Below are 13460 nucleotides of genomic sequence, written 5' to 3' on the forward strand. Positions count from 1 at the left end.
ATCTGGGGCAAGAAAAACTGAAGAAAGTGGCGTCGGATGCCTCTTATATACCCCTGGCACTCTGACGTCAGGGAAGAAGCGACAGCAACCGACGCCGGACCAAGACTTTGGAACTCAGACTGACTGCGGGACCGCCTGATGGCAGGATAACCCAAGTATGATGACTGCAGCAGGGTGAACACTCGAACATCTACATTTATGGTAGGTACAAAACTGTACTTTCAGCATGCACTGATCGCTTTCTACTCACTCCAGGACCTCTACTGATCTAAACAGACAACACCACATTAATGTAGTACATCAACAAGCAGGGAAGGACTCTCTGTTACCCTTTCTGCAGGCTCGCCATGACCATATGGCACACGGCCTCAACCATGCAAATACACCTGCTAGCACAATTCCTGCCAGGCTCCCTAAACTCCCGGCAGACAACTTAACCTGTTAGACCCACACGAGTGGCAGCTAGGCCACATAACCTTCAACCTTATAACCCAGAAATGGAGCCCCCCAAAGGTGGACCTCTTTGCCTCCTGCTACAATCATCAGCTCAGCAAATTCTGCACCAGGGAACCTCACAGCAAGTCCTGGAAAGTGGATGCGATGTCCTTCCAATGGGTAAACCTCTCAATTTATGCATTTCCCCCTCTACCACTCATTTCAAGGGTACTGCTCAAAATAAGGGAGGAGAAACCAAGGGCAATCTTGATTGCCCCAGACTGGCCATGCCAGCGCTTGTACCCACTACTGCACAGCCTGTCACCCCTGCCAGCATGGCACCTTCCTCAGATCCCAACACTTCTGACACAGAAAAATGGAGAATTCATGCATCCACATTTGCAGACACTGAACCTGGCAGCCTGGCTTATTCCCTGACTTCTCCTTAAGCTGCCAGCCTTAGCAAGCAAGTAAGTTCTGGAGGTTATACGGGAGACCAGATGCCCCAGCACTAGAAAATCCTATGCTGGCAAGTGGAAAAGGTTTTGCACCTGGATCCATGCAAAGGGAGCCAAAATAGTACAGCCTTCCCTTCCTCTCATCCTGGATTACCTAGCAGATCTACTGCACAGGGGTCTATCCTTCTCTTCTATTAAAATTCATGCCTCTGCCATCTCTGCTGATTACAACACAGAGCTTCCTCTCTTCTCACACCCTCTTATCAAACAGTTCCTAAGAGGGGCTAACAACTTAAGGCCACCCAGAAGGGACCCTACCCCAGCTTGGGACCTTAACTTTGAGTTGGAAAAGCTCACCCTTCCCCCTTTTGAGCCTGCAGCTTCAGCAGAGTTAAAATTCCTCTCTTGGAAAACAGCCCTGCTTCTGGCCATCACTTCAGTTAGAAGAGTTTCAGAGCTACAAGCACTCATGGCTGTAGAGCCCTTCATCATTTTCCATACTGACAGGGTCTCCCTCAGGACTTCACGCCTAAGGTAGTGTGCAGTGTGGCTCTAAACCAATCCATTCATTTGCCCATCTTTTTCCCTAACCACAAAACAAGGTGGAAAGGATTCTACACTCTCTAGATGTGCACAGACAGCTCAGATTCTATCTGGATAGGGCTAAATCTTTTAGAAAAACTGACCAACTGCTAGTTAGCTTCATAACAGGAACAGAGGGCAAGGCCATATCCAAACAAACAATCTCCATATGGATAGCCCACTGCATCCATTTCTGCTACAAACTGCATGGAAAACCACCCCCAATGGGGGTCAGGATGCATTCCACCAGGGCAGCCTCCACCTTTGCAGCTTTTCTCAGAGGGGTCCTTACCAGAGACATCCTGGAGGGCTGCAGCATGGACTTCTGTTCATACCTTCACCAAGCATTACCATCTGCCTGTCTCCAAATCTGGGGCAAACTTTGCCACTGCAGTCTTGCAGAGCATCCTAGCCAGCCCCCAGTCTTCTTGACTGCCATCACCCACTACTTCAGCTTTGGGAATCAACCAGAGTGTGATGACTGCAACAGTGAAACATGAAGAACATAGTATAGTTGTGTACACTTACCATAAATGTAGATGTTCGAGTGTATTCACTGTTTTGCAGTCCTGGCTTCCCACCCTTCATCCCCCTTCTCTCTCTCGCTCTCCTTTCCTCTCTCCTTGCAGAAAAATGTTGGTATTTACTTTCTACTGGTGGTGTTCTTCCACCATAACCTAGGCTGCTGATGGTTGGGGCAAGAAAAACTGGTGTAATGGCATCGGCTGCCTGATTTTATACCACTGACGACCTGATGTCAGTGCTGGAGCAACAGCAACCAACGCAGAAATTCTAAGCCTCTGGTATTCGGGCCAACTGAGGGCTACCCCTGGCAGGATAACCCAAGTGTGATGACTGCAACAATGAATACACTCGAACATCTATATTTATGGTAAGTGTATACACCTGTACTTTCTTCCACCTCCATTTACTTCCCGTATAACTTTGAACTAGTCAGTTATCTAGAAAGTGCTTCATGGTCACCCATGAAAGGGGACACTGTGTCCAGCTGGTTTACCTATTTAATAAATAGGTAAAATAAAAAAAAATCCACTTCATAGATAACCTATTGAACTCAACGAGAGTCCTATTCTGAGCACAATAGCTCTTTTAGCACCTTAGAAATCCATCAGTATACTGGCTCATTTGCCCTGCCAGTTGTCAAAATATTTAATGTTTCACTGACATTCTAAATGCTGATTCTCTTATACAGTTAACGATCCTCCTAGGGGGCCCCAATACTGTTGCCTTATCTTCATAAATATGACTTCTACTTGTATATCTCTGTATGTATCATTTTCTTTTGTTAAATCAAACCATAAATCAATGACATTTCCTTTAAAACTGGTGGTACTTCCCCTGCAACTACCCTGTATTTAAAGACTTCTCAAAATTAAACGTTCTTTATTTATGTGATGTCCTAAATAAATTTCACTGCCGTCCTCATTCAGTGGATGCCATTGCTAAATATGCCGACTATGCCTCTTGACTTCTACTCCCATTTAATAAATAGTTGTATTGATAAGGCAGTCTTAGTCTATACCACAGAAAATAGGAAATTTGAAAACGCCCCCAGGTGGAATACCTACATAAATAAATTATTTATCAAGCGAAAGAAATTACTTAATGCTTTAAAGAAATCTCACTCTGCTTACCTTAATCAAACTAGTAAAGAATTTAAGTGAACCATTAGGAAGCTCAAAGCTGCGTATAAATTTGAAATAGCCAATAACCGAAATTTTTCTTTAACTATGTCTATAAGTTAAGACCTAACACCAAACAATTCAGAGGTGTAGTCCACAATAATGCTGCCCACTCTAATCCACAGGAAGTAGCTAATATCCTAGTTGACTTTTCTAGCACAAGGGTTACTTTACCCACAGCTATATCTGTTGCACAGATGGCATAGTTACGGCCGCCACGCAACTACTAAGGAGCAAGTCCTGTTAGTTCTTTTGAAACGTAAGGAAATGTCATTCATGGACCAAGATAACCTACCAGGTTGCTTGATTATTAGTACCAGATATGGCTTATCTGAACCCCTATATAATCTAAACCTCTCTACTACCTGCATTCCTCATGCCTGGAAGACAGCTGTTGTAATGCATTTACCAAAGGGTGGCACAACCATAGACCATCAGTCTCATTAGTCCAACATGTAAAGCTATGGAATGTGTCATCTCGGACCTCATTAATCTGGACATTGGAAATTTGTTAACCCTGGACCCTCATCAGTTCTGTTTTGCCATAGGAAGATCCTGGCTATTTCATCTTATTTCATCTCATTTGTTTTTTATTTTTTTATTTTTTTTTTAAATGTCACTGTAGCAGTGCATAGCTTTTTTAAATTCCTGGCCAAGGCCTTTGACATGGTTTCTCATGCAGGCATTATTGACAAATTAACATAAATCCTTAACTTGTGGGGTGGATAGCTTATGTTTGTCTGACAGAACTCATGTGGTCAGAGTTACCACTTCTGAAGGACAAAAAGTACTAGTGGTGTACAACATGGCTCAGTGTTTTGTCATCTCCTGTTTGGCATCTGTTTGTCAGACTTTCAGTATAGTACTCCTGGTCTGTGGGTTATCTGTGTTTACAGATGGCTGTAGACTGCGAGCTATTCATTCTTCCAATGACTCACAATTGCTCCAGCATGGGAGAGACCATGTTAACAAGTGGTGCAAGGACAGTGGTCTCAAATTGTAAAAAATGTAACTTAGGTAATTTTCTGTAAACAAAACATATTCCCGTACCATATAGGTGGCATACAATCCCAAGAGATCAAGGCACTCTTGTTATTATCTTTTGACCATCTTCTCTTTGTAGTAGTTCAGAAAGTCATCTATCTGGCTCATCTAATTTTCAAAGACATGTTCTCTAGATCTAAAAATATTTTGATTCCCCTTTACTCGTATATAAACAGACCCATTTTTGAATATAATGCCCTTTTTGTCATGTATTTGTCTAAACATATCATTCAACTTGAGAGACCCTGGATGTGTATAACTAAAAAAGATCATTGGGCAGAAAAGTCATGGTTATTAGGACAGACTGGCAGCTGTCTCTCTCTGCTCATTCTCTTGGAGATACCCGCCATGGGAATCTTTGTCTACCCCTACAAGCCACAAAAGATGCAACCTTCTATGACCATCTGTTCCTTAACAGAATAAGTCCTCTTCACACATCTGATTGAACAACCTAAACTAACATAACTAAACAGATAAATAAGACATTTTGTCATGATAGATTCCTATCCCAATGTATCACCACCTCTGGAACAATTTCCACCGCATGTCAAGCAGAGTGGCACCCTTGTACCTTCAGGGTAAATCAGGATAATTGGATTGGTGGCCTTATGTTCTCCCTTAGTCTGTCTTTTATTACTGTATGGGTTATTGGCTATGCTTGTAAAGGTTTGCAGGCTGATTGCCTACTACTTACCTACAATACTGCAAAGCTATTTGGTAAAGGGAGCTAGATGATGAGAAGAGGAGCAGAGTTAAACAAAATGCTTCTTATCCTACCGATCTGTATGCATATTTAGCATTTATAGACTAACTAACTCATGTTACTGCTTATCGAGAAGCTGCCCCATTAAGTTATCTGTAAGCAGGTGTGTACCCATATGTCTCCCTTGCTGCCTCCCTAGTTTAACTTGGAGCATCCCTTTACCACCCTTCCAGTATTACCTGATCTTAACTGATTCCTATAACAAAAGTGAGTACAAACCTAAAGTCAGTTGCTTGTATGTTAAGAAATTGCATCTTCAACCATGTGCCTTGGAAGAGGATCTGTTGTAAGTCATATACATCTCTGAAACCAGACTTCACTACTTCACCTACTGAACACACCCTGCTGCAATGTACACAAGTGAAAATTAGGCAAACAGGACTTTCTAACACTTGTACGAAGGTAGAGGGAGTCTGACATGGACTTATTTGCTTCCTAGAGCAATAACTAAGTTAAGTAATTGTTCCAGATTTCCATGCACCTTGTAGGTAGAGACTGAGCAGTAAAACACCTACTTTATCCCATGTGGTAGGAAGCTGCTGAATGCATGCATTCCCTTTCTTCTTTTGTAAAGAGTAATTACAACAGCAAAAATGGAAAAGGCAAAACTTCTTTTAATAGCTCTTCTATGGTCAAGGCTTCTTTAGTTCTCCAAGCTTATCCCAAGTAAGCAAAGTGTGGTCATTATGTGTCCAAAACCTCTGCACATTTTTAACATAGGTCCTAGTGCACCCTCATGTGAAAAGGCCTAAGTTAGCTGCATGGATGCTAATTATGATAACGTGCTTCATTTTGTCTTTGTTACCTCTAGATTACCCATAGCTCTTTAGCTCACAGCAAATATTTATGGTTCCCTGTACTTTTTTATTTTTTTTTAGTTTGATGTGAGTTGCTTCTATAATCAGATTCTCTACCATGGATAAATCTTGCAATATGCTTCTGTTAGATCTAAATACGTTTGCATCTCTCAGTTACATCTTGATGCATTCACATTCTGCCAGATCTGCTGCATTCTCTACACGCAAACATCTTTTCCACTATTGGCGGTCATACATTTGCTGCCTTTGTGCTCCAGTTGGGGGATTTCTACTGCTTTTCTTGGGCTGTCTTCACGGCTTTTTAGCTGTTCCAGTTTACTGCTGATAAAACCACATGATTCTAGATTTCCCCTCTACACAGCCATTTGCAGACTAGTTTTACGTTCTTGCCATGTCCCTTATTTACACACTGTACATTAGCTTGTACCTCTCAGCTGTTTCTGTGACTGAACATGTTGCTGTATTCCTCTTTATCCCTTCCAAAACTCGCAGTATGGGAAGAAAACATTGGTGATTACCCTAATAATGTCAGTATTCTTTTACTTCAGAAAATGTATTTTAATTCACATCATCTTATTCTGCCAACTGCGGTCAACTTCTTAAATTGATAGTATTAATATTTAAAGTAATGTCCCTGATTATTTTGGATTTGTCCCTATCTCTGGAGATAAGAGGTTGAGAGCTTTGCTTGGCTGACACTAAATTGCTTTTCATTTTATCTGGCAAAGGCACTGGATATTCTATTTGTCTTGCCCTTTGTTGCATACCACAGATGTTTCATCCAGAAATACATGCCAAGTTTTGTTCCAGCTGCAGCTGCTATTTTTACTTTATGTAGTGCTCCCTTATGTGTAGTTCCTTTTCACGTGTATAAGTCTGACATGTATGGCTGTATGCAGAGGCAATTAACTGATCTACCTATTCAGGATTTATTGTGGTTAATTATTTTCAAGGCAGTGGCCCTTTAGGGAGTTGGTCTTTGTAAACAACTATAGTTTAATGAATCTCAAAGATATATCTGTGTATAGCTATATATATCTTTGTTAAACTGGATACATCTTGTTTCTCTCTGCACCATGGTTTGTGACTTAAAATGTTTGCATGATTGTTACTTGGTCAACAAAAGGAACATGCATAATTGTACTAATTTATCGTCTGAAATTCTACTTTACTTACAGGCTTCCAAGCTCACCAACCAGTAAACCTGTCAAAGAATCCCCAAGCTCTTTTGAAGGTAAGCAATTCATATTTTGCATTTCTTTGTTCTCTTTATGCACACCAGAGTCGGTAACCCCCCTTTCATTCCTTTGCAGAGTAGAAAAAGCATGGTTAATGTTTTGGTCTAAACTGTGCACAAAAACTATGGAATGCAAGGCAGTGATGTTTGTGGCGAGAAGTGGGAGAGGGGCTGTAAGACTGTTAAAATTCAACCTGCAACCCCTCTAGGGACAGTTGCTATCCAAATAGACAATGTCAGTAGTTTGGTATATCAGCAAACAAGGGGTAACCAGATCTTACCACCTTTGCAGAAAAGCAGTGAGAGTCTGGCAGTGGGCGATCTCCTCCAGCATCTTTCTTGTGGCAATGCACGTACCAGGGAAATCCAACTTTCTAGTGGACAAACCCAGAAGGACCATCCTGATGGCTCACGAGTGGTCTCTCAGTCAAACAATGGCAGACATGATCTTCCACAAATGAGGTCAGCCTTGCTGCATTCTGTTCACCTCTTCCCTCAACAACAAATGCAGCAGATTATTTGCCCTAATTCCCCCTCAGGGACAGTCACCTAGAATTGCTCTAGTCTACGTTTGGCCCTCTAGTCTCTTATATGCTTATCTTCCCCTACCTCCAATCCCCAAATTCCTTCAGAAAGCACCCTGGTTGAAGAACATGGTAATCCTCATTGCCCCCTTTTGACTTCGGCAAGTGTGGATGTTCATCGTGTTTCACTGTTGCAGTCATTACTCTTGGGTTATCTTGCTGGCAGGCTACCCTCAGTTGGCCAGAATTCCAAAGTCTAGGTCTAGCGTCGGTTGCTGTCACCTCTTCCCTGACGTTAGTGCGCCAGGGGTATGAAAGATGCAGCCAGCGCCATTTTCTTCAGTCTTTCATGCCACGCGGTGCCTGAAGCAAAAGCAGTTCGCAAGTGCCGGTCGGCCGACTCCTGAGATTTTCAAATCCGAATTTCAGAAACAAAGTCTTCATTAAAGTACCCTGTTGGGGAAACTTTTTTCTTGCTCCAGACCGATGTCAGAAAAAGTTAACAATTGTATTTCTTGTTGGAAGCAAATACCTCATAAGGATTTTCAGTCTTACTGTATTCCTTGCCTAGGCCCTGATCACAACGTTGCTAGTTGTCGGTTTTGTGCTAGATTTAACCAATGCACTATCAAGCGTTGGTTCGATTTTGCATTTAATTACTTTGGCCGAAGATTTAATTATATAATGCCATCGGAACAGCCGATAACCGGAGTTTACAAAAAACACAAGGACAAGGATAGGCATCTGAGGTCCAAAACTGACGACAAAGCCTCTACTAGGCCAGTCGCCGGTTCTCAGTGAGGCGCTTTCGCAGCCCCTGGCGCCCGCTACCTCAGAGCCATAGGCCGCTACCGGTTCCCACGTGGAGCCGACTGGGCTTCTGGATACTCAAGGTATTGGACACTTGGAAATCACTCCCTCTGATGGGTCTGGAGCCGCTGAGCAGGCATCGGCTTCTGAGGGTGTCTTCAGACCTACACAACTATATATTAAGCCATCTTCAGCTTCAAAGACAAAGACTAAAGGAGCTCTAAAGACAAAGAAACAAGTACAGCATTCTCCTATTCAGACTTCTATGCCTAAAAAACAGATGCTCAAAATGGCCGAAGACCTAATTACTTTGATCAGGGGCTCCCATCCCCCTCCTGATAAGAGGCCTAGACAAGAGAGAGAGTATGATTCTTCTGATCAAGTATCTATTTCCTCTGATTCCTCTTCTGAACAGGATTACTCCATGCTTGCATATGAGGATTCTGATGCTGAAGAATCCATTCCTTCAGCCTCTCCTCCGGAGGATTATTCTTTTGGGGAAACACTGGGAGAGCCAAGATTATTCTGAATCTAAGAAAAGGCTCCTAGACTTTCTGCTTCTTCCTCAGCACAGACCCCTTGCTATTCCACTTGTTCTAGACATTGTAGATGTATTTTCAGAGTCTGGTCTGTCCCCTGACTCTTTACCCCCTGCACTTGCTAAGCCAGACAGATACTACAGGGTCCTGGATTCTCATAAATTCACATATAAAAACCCCACTATTGACCCAGAAACTATATCTCAGGGTCCCAGGGGGGTTAAAGCTTCCACTGCAAAAAACCCTGTCCCCTCTGATAGGGATTCTAGGGCTCTAGACAGATGGGGAAAAACAGTTTACACTTCTACCACCCTGGCTGTAAGGGCTTTAAATTGTCAGTTTCATATGCTTAAATATCAGCAATATTTAATGTCACTACTTAAGCAGAAAATGTTGACAAATACTGAATGTTCAGAGAACAAGGAATTGTAGGATTTATTGCATGCAACTGAACAAGTGGGAAAGCATACTTTGCAATGTGGTTATGATTCACTGGAGGCCTCTTGCAGGGCCGCTGTTACAGGTTCTGTTATTAGAAGGCATGCTTGGTTAAAGGAACAGAATCTGCCTGATCATGTTAAAGCAAAATTATTAGATGCACCATTACAGAATGATATTTTGTTTGGTACTAAAGCAGAAGAGCTGTTGAAAAAAAATGGAGGATAAAATGGAGGATAAAGCAAAATTCATGCAGACAGTCAAGGATTTCTTACAGGTACAGCCACCCAGGTTTAGCAGGAACTGGCCTTCTAATAATTGTTCCTTTCCAGTCTCAGACAGACCGCAAAGAGGCAAATACAGGCATCCCAGAGGCAGATCTCAGCGCCAAGGCTCATATAGGCCTAAACAATGGGGTGATCCTACCTCCAAAAGCAGAGAAGACAAATCACAACCTTACAGGAAACAGTCCCAATGACTTTGCTCTACCAGTTCCAAGCAGTTTTCTTTTGACAGCCCCCTTAGGGGGAAACTAGCACTTTTTCATCAAATTGGCAAATGGTTACCCAAGACAAATGGGTCCTGAACATAGTGTCCCAAGGCTACAGGTTCCATTTTCACACTCTACCAAGGTCAAAGGGCATGCCAGACCTGCCACACAATCAATGGCAGAGGCACAAAAGCAAATTACAGCCCTCATGGACATGAGGGCCATTCAACAAGTACCACAGCAAGAGCAGGGGCAAGGATTTTACTCCAGACTATTCCTAGTACCCAGGAAGGACAAAACCTGGAGACCAGTTCTGGACCTGTCTATACTAAATAAGTTTCTGGAAGTTCCAAAATTCAAGATGTTGACTCAACAGCAGCTACTGCCCATGCTGGGCAAGAGGGCTTGGCTCGTAACTTTGGACCTAAAAAAGGCATACCTACATGTCCCAATCACACAATCTTGCAGAAGATACCTCAGATTCATAGCTGGCTCAGTGCATTACCAATTCTCTGCACTGCCCTTTGGCTTATCTACTGCGCCCAGGGTCTTCACAAAATTCCTGGCACCAGTAATTGCATTTTGCAGACAAAAAGGAATTCAAATATATCCCTACTTGGATGACTGCCTAATTCAAGCAGAGAACAAAGACACTCTTCTAAAGCATCTGGCGTTTGTAAAAATATTACTAATTGGCATAGGATACACAGTAAATGAAAAGAAATCAAAACTAGTGCCCTCTCAAGAGATAATATTCCTGGGTGCAAGCTTAAATACAACTGCCCAGATGGCTTATCTCACGCCAGACAAGCAAAAACAACTGACTACTTACTTCAAGAAATTGGCAACAAAAGCCCACTTATTTGCAAGGAAAATCCTGCAGGCCTTGGGTTTCATGGCATCCTGCATTCTACTAATTCCATATGCCAGACTGCATATGAGGGAACTACAATGGTATCTGAAAAGTGTTTGGACTCAGCATTGCCACAGCCTGGAGACAGTAATTGCACTCATTTCCTGCCTACAACAGGAATTTCGATGGTGGGCAGAAGCCTGTCACCACAACAAGGGTCTGCCATTTAGTTTACCCACAGCCAGACCGACGCTGACAACGGATGCATAAGATTATACCTGGGGGGCCCATATGGCAGGAAAATGTATTCAGGGCACATGGCCTGCAAACCAGATGCATCTTCACATCAATCAAAAAGAGATGCTAGCTGTTCAAAATGCCCTGACAGCTTTCAAGGACCTGCTTCATCCAGGACAGTTACTGATAAAGACAGACAACACTACGGTCATGTGGTACATAAACAAGCAGGGATTTACACATTCCTATCCCCTCTTCAGACAAGCAATGACCTTATGGGATACAGCATTGGCTTTTCAAGTTCACCTGCAAGCTCAATTCCTGCCAGAAAAAAGAAATACTCTGGCAGACGAACTAAGCAGAAACCTCATGGATCCCAACGAATGGAAACTGGATCCACAAGTCTTCAGCATGATAATAAGGAAATGGGGATGCCCAGACATAGTTCTATTTGCCTCCCCTCACAACTGTCAATTGCAGAGATTTAGCACAAGGATGTATCACAAGCAAGCATGGAAAGTGGATGCCCTATCATTCAGCTGTAAAAATCTAGCAGTATATGCTTTTCCCCCACTGCCTCTCCTTCCCAGAGTACTCCTAAAGGTCAGACAGGAGAAGCCAAAAATGATACTGATTGCACCAGACTGGCCACTCCAGCACTGGTACCCAATCCTAAAGAGCTTGGATCAAGGTCCAGCATGGATATTGCCTCAAACTTCTCACTTGCTGACCCAACAAAACAATCAGATCCTGCAAAGCCAACTCAGGACCTTAAATCTGGCAGCATGGCGGATAATGTAGTCATTCAAAACACTCCTCTTTCAAAAGCTGTTATGGATGTTATCTTGGAGGCCAGGAGGCCCAGTACCAGAAAATTATATGCAGAAAAATGGAAGAGATTCTGTGCTTGGAACCAGGGACAAGGCATTGACATGTCTGTACCAAATATTCCTCAGATTTTACAATACCTAACTGAGATGTTGAACAAAGGCCTTTCTTTCTCATCAATTAAGATTCATGCCTCTGTCATTTCAGCAGATTACAATACGGAACCACCTATCTTTTCTCATCCTTTAATAAGGCAGTACCTCAGAGGGGCCAAAAACATTAGGCCTCCAAGGAGAGCACCAGTTCCGGCCTGGGACCTCAATTATGTTTTGGAAAAACTCACACTGCGTTCTTTCGAGCCAGCATCAACAGCAGATATAAAATTCTTATCCTGGAAAACAGCTCTGCTCCTAGCAATAACCTCTGCAAGGCGAGTCTCTGAGTTACAAGCACTCATGGCTGTGGAACCTTTCATCATTTTTCATCCAGACAGGGTTTCTCTGAGGACAACCCCTACATTTATGCCTAAGGTGGTGTCCAGTGTGGCCCTCAACCAAACCATTCACTTGCCTACCTTTTTCCCAAATCCACAGAACAAGAGTGAGAAAATTCTGCATTCTTTGGCCATACACAGGCAGTTGCGCTTCTACTTGGACAGAACTAAAGCTTTCAGAAAGACTGAGCAACTTTTAGTGTCATATGCTGCAGGATCACAAGGAAAGGCTATCTCAAAACAGACTATTTCTAAATGGATAGGCCATTGCATCCGTTTCTGCTATTTCCAACGTGGCAAATCAGTGCCTAATGGCATTAGGCCTCATTTCACCAGAGCAGCAGCCACTTCAGCAGCCTTCCTCAGAGGAGTACCAACCAAAGATATCTTAGAGGCTGCAACTTGGAGTTCAGTGCACACCTTTACAAAGCACTACTACTTGCCTCTCTACTCTAAGTCCAGAGCAGGCTTCGCCACTGCAGTTCTACAGGACCTCATAGCCTCTCCTAATCCTATTTAGCCCAGCCACCCATCCTCAGCTTTGGGATTCTACCCAAGAGTAATGACTGCAACAGTGAAACACGATGAACATAGTACAGTTGTCTACCTACCATAAATGTAGATGTTTGAGTGTATTCACTGTTGCAGTCCAGGTTACCCACCCTCCATCCCCCTTCTCTTTGCTGGGACTTATGTGCACTTCTCTATCCTATACAACCTTTTTGGTGTATTTGCTTGTAGATGAAGGAAATGTCATTTTTGTGCATGCATTTCTTATTAGTATATTTTTCAGCCTACCTATTTGGGGCACCTGACATCATGGGGAAAGAAAAACTGAAGAAAATGGCGTCGGCTGCATCTTTTATACCCCTGGCGCACTGACGTCAGGGAAGAGGCAACAGCAACTGACGCCGGACCTAGACTTTGGAATTCTGGCCGACTGAGGGCAGCCTGCCAGCAGGATAAACCAAGAGTAATGACTGCAACAGTGAATACACTCAAACATCTACATTTATGGTAGGTACACAACTGCACTTTCCCCATCCCATGGTCTCATCTACTATGTCCTCCTTGGCCACTGGACCCCATTCCAGACCTCCTCTCACATCCATCAGGGATGATTCGTGTGGACATTGCAGGCCTCAAGTTGAACGCATGGTTTTCCAATTCCAATAAATGCTAGACATTCCAGGCTTTTCTCGCTTGTT

The 13460-nt window shown here is 43.1% G+C and overlaps 1 protein-coding gene across 3 annotated transcripts in view; it reads left to right on the forward strand.

Annotated features, from left to right (window-relative positions):
* The window catches only part of MICALL2 (MICAL like 2), a 976695-nt gene that overhangs the window by 564308 nt on the left and 398927 nt on the right, over positions 1–13460 (forward strand). For all 3 annotated transcript variants that reach the window (XM_044089760.1, XM_044089761.1, XM_044089762.1), the window contains exon 7: positions 6982–7037. In XM_044089760.1, the coding sequence (XP_043945695.1) occupies positions 6982–7037 (56 nt within the window). The remainder of the gene's footprint in view (positions 1–6981; positions 7038–13460) is intronic.

This window comes from Protopterus annectens, chromosome 12.part0, assembly GCF_019279795.1.
Source record: "Protopterus annectens isolate FY-2018-M chromosome 12.part0, PAN1.0, whole genome shotgun sequence".
Taxonomy (NCBI): domain Eukaryota; kingdom Metazoa; phylum Chordata; order Ceratodontiformes; family Protopteridae; genus Protopterus; species Protopterus annectens.